Raw genomic sequence first — 8,297 nt, forward strand, 5'->3', positions numbered from 1 at the left:
GCTCTGGTGAGACCCCACCTGGAGTCCTGCGTCCAGCTCTGGAGCCCTCAGCATAAGAAAGACACGGACCTGTTGGAGCGGGTCCAGGAGGACTACGAAAATGATCAGGGGGATGGAACACCTCTCCTGTGAAGAAAGGCTGAGAGAGTTGGGGTTGTTCAGCCTAGAGAAGAGAAGGCTTTGGGGAGACCTTATTGCAGCCTCTCAGTACTTAAAGGGGGCTTACAAGAAAGATGGGGGCAAACTTTTTAGCAGGGCCTGTTGCGACAGGACAAGGGGGAATGGCTTTAAACTAAAGGGGAGTAGATTTAGATTAGATATAAGGAAGACATTTTTTACGCTGAGGGTGGTGAAACGCTGGAAGAGGTTTCCCAGAGAGGTGGTGGATGTCCCATCCCTGGAAACCTTCAAGGTCAGGTTAGATGGGGCTCTGAGCAACCTGATGTAGTTGAAGATGTGCCTGCCTGTGGCAGGGGGGTTGGACTAGATGACCTTTAGAGGTCCCTTCCAACCCAAACTATTCTATGATTCTATAAACCTTCAGCTGCCCTACTGGTGCAGCAGCAGAGATTACAGAATGGGCTATAAAGCTTGGTCACATAGCTAAACACACCCAGGCACCTACACCTCTCCTGTGCTGTGCAATACTGGCACTCAAGTTAGCAAAGCAATGGCTACACTACACTGCAGTCACAAAAGAAACTGCAATGTAAATACACCAGGACCTCAGCTTTTTCATTCCCTCCACAGATTTTTTTTTTTTAAAGAAAACAAACAATAAAGCCAACACAAACAGGCTGAGTGTGTCCTTCTGAGTTTTGTAAAGTAAAATTATTATAATTGTCTAGCTGCAGTGAAAGCTCTGGATACTTGAGTTTTGAAAGCTACTCTTCCAGCTGGAATACAGGGAGGATACAATCTGAATATTCACTATGGCATTGCTGATATGAAGAGTCACTTGAGTTGAAAAAGCTAATTTCCTAATATTAAGGAAAAATAACAGATGAAGGTATAAGCCAAGACATGAAAAACGCTGCCACTTCATTAAACTGATCATTTTGGTTATCCTGCTTAAAATTTGTTTGAGAGAAATTTCACATGAACACATGAAACCATTACTAATTTCATGAATTTAACTTTGCTAGTATATACCTTTAATGTGTACATGTGGTATATGTGCGCATATATTTTACTGTATTTTACTGAGGAAAAAATCCTCTTTTTGATATGTTTATGTTCTCAATTTTACCTTGTATTTACAGGAAGGGAACAGGATAAAGTGTACCATTTCCTCTAAAAAGATGAGGTAGCAACGAGACTGGGAAGAGGGATGTATGCTCCTGCAAACAAGAGCTTTCTGTGCCGGGGGCCACAGACTGACTCAGTCCCTGGCTTGGGTCTATGCCTGAAGCATTTATCAGTGCCTGCTACAGTGCAGAAGAAGGAGCTGGACAATCCTAGGTCCATAAGCAGCTCATCGTCTACAATTTTTTCCTATCTTCCATCACACTCTTCGAAGCTCCCACACTGGCATGGTATGTCCTTTCAGGTTAATTAGTCTCTGAAGAAAAGGGGGAGGAGGCATTCGGGCAGAAGTAGGAAAAGACAAGCCTCCAATGACTAAACACCATTGCAATTCAGCCAGCGTATGGACCAGAAAATCTCTGTCAACTTTAAACAATACAGAAGCAACATTAAAAGAGAAAACCAAAGAACTCAGAACTTTTTTTAATCTGCCGGTTCAAAAAACCAAAGCACTAACACCCCTATTTACTGGGCTTTTAAAAATGCCTATTTGTTCACTATTGCTGAATACAGAAGGACAGACAGACATGGCGTCTCCCCACCCAGCAACTGGAGCTCAAGAGCTCCTCCAGAGTCACCTGCAGCCCTCTTATGTTACCACACAGGGAAAAATACATGTTTCTGAACTAAGCATGATCCCACAAAAGCAGCGGGGGACAGTTGAGGGGGCAGGAAGTATTTGTCTACGTTTTTTTAAAGCAAAACAAAAAGTACTGGAGATGCATGATTCTCTTCCCTCATTCTAGCCCTGCCCCAGTAACTGATATTTACAAAGCAACTGTCATCCATAGATTTTCTTTATATAGCCTTTGTAAGTTCATAATAGGAAACAAAATATCATTTCTACTGGACAAAATTTGTGCATCAGTTACCTTTACGTCTTGCAAGCACTATTTCTCTTTGAAAGGCAATCTGGAGGCCACAGATTGCCACTTACTTTTTTGTAACAGCCAAGCAGGATGAAACGGGATGGATTTGTTAACCAGCTGAACCTCAGACAGTTTAAGCAGGCAGGCACCCCACGTCTGGGTAGGCTATACCCAGTGCATGAAGGAGAGGATTACAAGTCTGCACACCACAGCCTCACTGGGAGGGCAGAGGCAGGGTCAGGGAGCCCACGCTGCCACAGGAGAAGGACACGGCCTTCCCAGGACAGCAAACCCAAGCAGGCCAGGCACGGGTACAGCTGCCAAGCGGCTCAGGAAGGGAGAGCTGAAAGGCAGCTCCCAAGGGCAGGAAGGGCAGGCCCCAGCCCCTAGCTTTCTTCACAACCGCGCTTAGCAGCAAAGGAGCAGACCTTGGACCGGTCACCAACCTGATCCAACCAAGCTCCTAGGAAGTGGATGCTCCCAGGGCCCTGACATCTATTTTGGGGCTCCTCAGCATGAGAGACATGGGCACACTGGAGATAGCCTGGGGAGGCTGCCAAGGTGGTCTGAGGTACTGTAGCACTTCAGAGAAGATCCCTCAGAGCCTCCTCTTCCCCCAGCCAAGCAGTCCCAGCTCTCTTGGCCTTGTCTCCTGGCACAGGTAGCAAGAGAAGCTGTGAAGTCCGTGGGCTCAGGGATACCCAACCCTCGCCTGGACACACCCCTCAGCAGCCTGTGGTGCCCCAGCTTTCAGCAAGCAACCCCCAGAGGCTGCTTCCACACAACGCTCCCTGACCAACCTCCCTCTGAGTAACATTTTAGTTACTCCGCTGAAAACAAGGCAGGAGAAAGGAGGATGACAGTTGCCGAATAAGCAGCTTCCTCGCTTCAGTGCAAAAGTTAGGAGTTACCTTTGCCTGCTGCAGGGCCTTCTCAACCTTACTGGGGTCGCTCAGCCCGCTGGCAATGGACTGCTGCTTGCACTCCAGCTCGCTCAGCATGTCCTTCAGCTGCTGCAAGGAGTCCACGTAGTCCTGGCTCGGCTGGCTTTCTGTCTCTGGTATCATTAAACAGAGTGATGGAACAAAATACAAGGTAAGGAGATAGACACAAGACCCAAATTATAAGAGATGTGAACATAATCACAGTTATCAGAATCATTTAGAAACAAGAAATCATGTGAGATATACTTGTACGTTGAATCCTGCTGAGACCTTCCAAGAGCTAAAAAACCCTTCTGCTGATGGCAATGTTTTTTCATTTTAAAAAATTAAATATATATAATATATAAATAGGTATTATATAGAATATAATAATAAATATACAGTGACCATCCCCCCCCAAATATTTTCAACTCAATCACATTTTTAGAATTTTCTTATACACTTAAGCACCTTTTGGGGTGGGCAGGGTGGTGGAATCAATAGTACTTGGGCTTCTGCATGCCTAAATCCCCACAATTTAGTATTTTTCATTTTAAAAAGTATTAGACAGAGCTACTATTTATATGCAAACACACAAACAGATATCTACTATATATAGAATATAAAGTATAGCATATATAATAGCCATATATAACATACAAAGTTAAATATACACACTATAGTAACTATTTAATTATATATAAATATACACACTATAGTAACTATATATATTAACTATATATATAAGCTAGTATTTTATATATGAACACACATACATAAAATATATACTAGGGTAGTAGTAGGGTTTGGGTTTTGTGGTTGGTTTTTTTTTTCATTTTTATATATATATACACACAGATATACAAAAATAGCAGCTTTCAGCCTGTTCCCAGATCAGAGAGACTATCAGGGAAGACTGAAAAAAGAATTAAAGTTTGGATGGAGTATCTGCTTGCAACCTTTGACTGCATCTCAGATTTTGCTCGAGCCAGCCCTTTGTGGAATCCCAGGCAGGAGGCAGCATCTCACTCTGGCATTTCAGAATGAAAACATCAGATTTAGAAAACTGCAGTGAAGAGGATTTCGGTTGTAAGACCCGTACTGTGTTATGCACATTCTCTGACCTTGGATTCCTAAGCAATTTCATCACTGCCACAAGTGAAAGTTAATTTAAGCCTTGTTCTGACTCACCAGGTAGCTTTTCAACAGCTTACTGTCAGAACTGTCACACCATTTATAACTAAGGGATGAGTCAACATTTCTAGAGAGAATCAGAGTTATCTAGCTTCCTCTTCTCAAAAAGCCAGGATCAATTTAAAGGTAAAAAAAAAAAAGAATTGAATAAAAAGCAAACAAGTTGCACTGTCACAAAACTACAGCAAATCCTGAAGGAAAAGAAAATAGTTAAGATAATTTTTTTGTCAATGGGAGGCTAAGTCACAATTCCCATTAAAAATGCCCGTAGAGATGGGACAGAGTACCACTCCATCAGGGAATTTTCAGAGGCTCAAAGAAGAGCCATGAAAGGAGCTGGACTTCTGTCAGTCAAAGCCTGCCAAGTTCACAAATGCTCAAGTGCCACCACCAGCTGTTTCTCCATGTTATATGGCTCTGGAAGTTCTTTTACCTTACAGCAATTAAAACTATGCTGTAAATAAACAACTGAAACCCTGAACTGACATTTCCCTCCGTTCTTTAGCAATACACAATCTGCAGAGAAATTACCGTTCAAACAAAAATACACAAATACAAATTTAACTTATTATGATATATAAGGTGTTTTTACCAAGTAGTAACTGGTTCAAATATACTAATAACACCTTAAGTGATGTGTGACATGAAAAATTAAGGAGTGTTTTTGTCACATCACGTAATAATTACCAAAATACACAATACCAATAAAATTATTCAAAAGTACATGAACTCAGAACAGTCATAAAATAATCATTCGTCACAGTAAGAATGAAAGCATACCCTGTAATTTGAGTGTGGCAGACATACGTTATTCATACAGTTTTCTGCATGGATATAATCAAAGCATGCAGGCTTTGTGCAACACATTATATAGATGGCCTAACAATTTAGTAATTGAGCCTATTTTTACTACATGCAGAATAAAGCGTTAATGCTCTTCCATTTGGGGCCGTTAGGAAAACGCTTCCTTGAATTCCTCAGAAACAAAATGAAAACTAAGGAAAAAAAAACAAATCTCCTTGTAGGTCTGTGCTCTTGCTATTCAGCTGTAAAATATTAACAGAGCTACATATTTTGTGCACTACATTTAAAATCCTTTAGAAGCCAGCATGACTGGTTTGAATGCTCATAATGAAATTTTTAACGCAACAAAAACCCAAGTAGAAAATGCCTGAAAAGCAAGCCAGATTCCAAATCACTTCAAAGATGAAATTTCCAAAAGGAATTATGTATGACTAATGTGCTCAAAGCTGTGAAAGAGAATAAATTTCACATGCACACTTCAATTTTACAAGGTTCTCTTAATCTTCCATTTTTCATTTCTAGTATTATTTATTTCTGTAAGTGCCAGAGTTTTTCAGACAGCTTTTCAAACTATATTATCCACCTTAAATGTGTTTTGCTAATTCCTTAAATGTAGTTTCAGGAATGTTGCATCCTTGCATAATCTCTTTTAAGACCATGGAACAATATATTTTGTAGTGTGCACAGAGGAGGTCATACGAATATTCTTTCAGGTGAATAAAGAGATTTTGTCAGCCTGACCCAAAGCCTCCCAGAATCTGTAGGAAAAGTCTACCAGAATTCAGCGAGTTTTCAATCAGCTCAAAACAACAACAAAATCAGAACACAAGTATCAGGAGGGCTTATGTTAAAAAAAAATAAAAATATATATATTTACCTTTCTTCAGCTGCTGATGACATTCATCTAGTTTCTGGCAAGTCAACCTGAAGTGATCAAGAAAACCATTCAAGCTCTCCTGAATGAAGTTGGGAGGCCTGGGCTGAGAGGTGAGTGCCTTGCAGGTGGCTTTCAGGTGTTCCAACCGTGGACTCAGGCTTACAAGATGAGTTAACTCCCGCTGTGAAAGATTAAAACCAAAACCAAAATCTCACGCTTGCCTTGTTAACAAGAAGATTTCAGTAAGCTCCTGCAGCACAGCTCCTCCACATTACTAGGGCAACAACATTAAAGTACCCCTGTGACAAAGGTACCAAAATCTTCCAATCAAATCTGGCACCCTAGATGCCTCAGAAATTTTGAGTTACCTTATTACTGACTAGGCTAAGCTCCTCTGGGGTATTCTGTGCTCCTAAAAGCTTCCAGTCAAAATTAACAAGTTTTGCCAGACTTACCTGACATAAGTCTTTCAGAACTGCTGAGGGCTGGGATGCTGAAGAAGCGTCATTTTTAAGCCATCCATCCTTCTCAATTAGAGTCTTCTCAAGCTCACTCATTTCCTTAAAATAAGCACTTATATCTTCCTGGTACTTCATCTTTCTGGCCACTTCTTCCAGATGTTGAACCACATCCTTCCACCCTGACAATATTTTCTCCATCACACTTTTTATATCTACTGTAGAAAGTCCCTCTAAAAAGATTACATAAATTGTTAGATTAACTGCAACACATTTTGATTATCAGGCATTTAACCTTTCCTCTCTTCATACAGGTGCACATTTGCATTAACATGCAAAATGCTTTGATTCCAAGTCCACTATCCACAAAACTGTACTTATCACTAGCAGTGTTTCAACTTTTTGTTTCCACATTAATAGTAAAATGAAGAGATATTCCACTTCCATTCCTTCCCTTTGATAACGTTTGAATTTATAACGATGAGCTGACTCTCGACTATCATGACTCTCTTCACCATCATGATTTGTGTCTAAATGTTGATAAGTAGATTTAAGAAAAATAAGCTTAAGTAGACTTCCAGTGAATTTATTTTTTTAAATGATTCTAGACTCCACAAAGAAAAAGGGAAGTAGCAAGTTGGAAGGCAGCAATAAATTTATTGAAAAAGTAGATGGAAATCCTGTTAGCCTGGGAGACAGAGGGAGCAATGGCTAACAATGCCACATTGCATGCAGGCATGATTAATAACTAGGTAATATGAACAGCTACAAAAGCAACGCAACAAAACACGAGGTTATTTCCCACTCACAGTGACTACACAAAGCACTTGCTACACCGTCTTTTTGACAAATCAGTGCATTACTTAAGGATGCAGCAGCAGAAATGAACAGACCTCCCACCCATTCCTTGTTCTTTTATTTCCTCAAGTGCCAGAAGTAACTGATGATTTTGCTGTATATGAAGAAATTTCAGTGCAACGTGCATTCAACAGTACATTCTTGCCATTGCAAGTTTCTGATGCAGATTCTTTTCAAGGTACCACCTTCTTTATATAAGGTACATTTGGGTCATTTGAACTTAACAGTTCTGTCATTTAGATCAGGATATAAGGAAGAGATTCACATGGAGGGGTCTGTTTGCTGCACTGCTTTAGCATAAGTGTAGCCCAGTGCTCTGGTCTAGGGCAGCCAGCCAGCTTCTACAAGGGCACTTGGAGGTTCTGCTCCATAGACCCTCCCTGTGCTTCACACACTGGCTGTACACTTGGCACATCTACAATACAGAAGGACAGCAGCTGCAACCAGCCACATAAGAGGAGCGTGCACACAACGATCGGTCACTGCCATTACTGCACGGCCTGTACACACCAGAAGATAGAAATGGATGTATACACATGCATGCCAGTGCTGTGCGTTATTCCACACAGGTGTAGCTGGGCCCGGTTTTGGAGACAAGGGCTGTCATTATGAGCTGGACAAAACATATGAGCAGAGCCTATCAAAGCCAGGGGCTGTAGATTATAGAATCATAGAAAATTACGGTTGGAAAAGACCTCCAAGATCATCGAGTCCAACCATCAACCCAACACCACCATGCCCACTAAACCACGTCTCTAAGTGCTGCATCTACACGTCTTTTAAATACCTGAAGGGATGGGGACTCAACCACTTCCCTGGGCAGCCTCTTCCAATGTTTAACCACTCTTTCAGTAAAGAAATTTTTCCTCACGTCCAATCTAAACCTCCCCTGGCACAACTTGAGGCCATTTACTCTCGTCCTTTCGCCAGTTACTTGGGAGAAGAGACCGACACCCACCTCGCTACAGCCTCCTTTCAGGTAGTTGTAGAGAGCGATGAGGTCTCCCCT

At 41.5% G+C, this 8,297-nt stretch overlaps 1 protein-coding gene across 1 annotated transcript in view; it reads right to left on the reverse strand.

Annotated features, from left to right (window-relative positions):
- UTRN (utrophin) overlaps positions 1-8,297 on the reverse strand; it is a 377,019-nt gene that overhangs the window by 258,015 nt on the left and 110,707 nt on the right. Inside the window, 3 exon segments of the mRNA XM_009325465.1 lie at positions 3,086-3,231; positions 5,973-6,153; positions 6,428-6,663. Coding sequence (XP_009323740.1) covers positions 3,086-3,231; positions 5,973-6,153; positions 6,428-6,663 — 563 coding nt within the window.

Source organism: Pygoscelis adeliae, unplaced genomic scaffold (assembly GCF_000699105.1).
Source record: "Pygoscelis adeliae isolate BGI_AS28 unplaced genomic scaffold, ASM69910v1 Scaffold300, whole genome shotgun sequence".
In the NCBI taxonomy this organism is placed as follows: Eukaryota; Metazoa; Chordata; class Aves; order Sphenisciformes; family Spheniscidae; genus Pygoscelis; species Pygoscelis adeliae.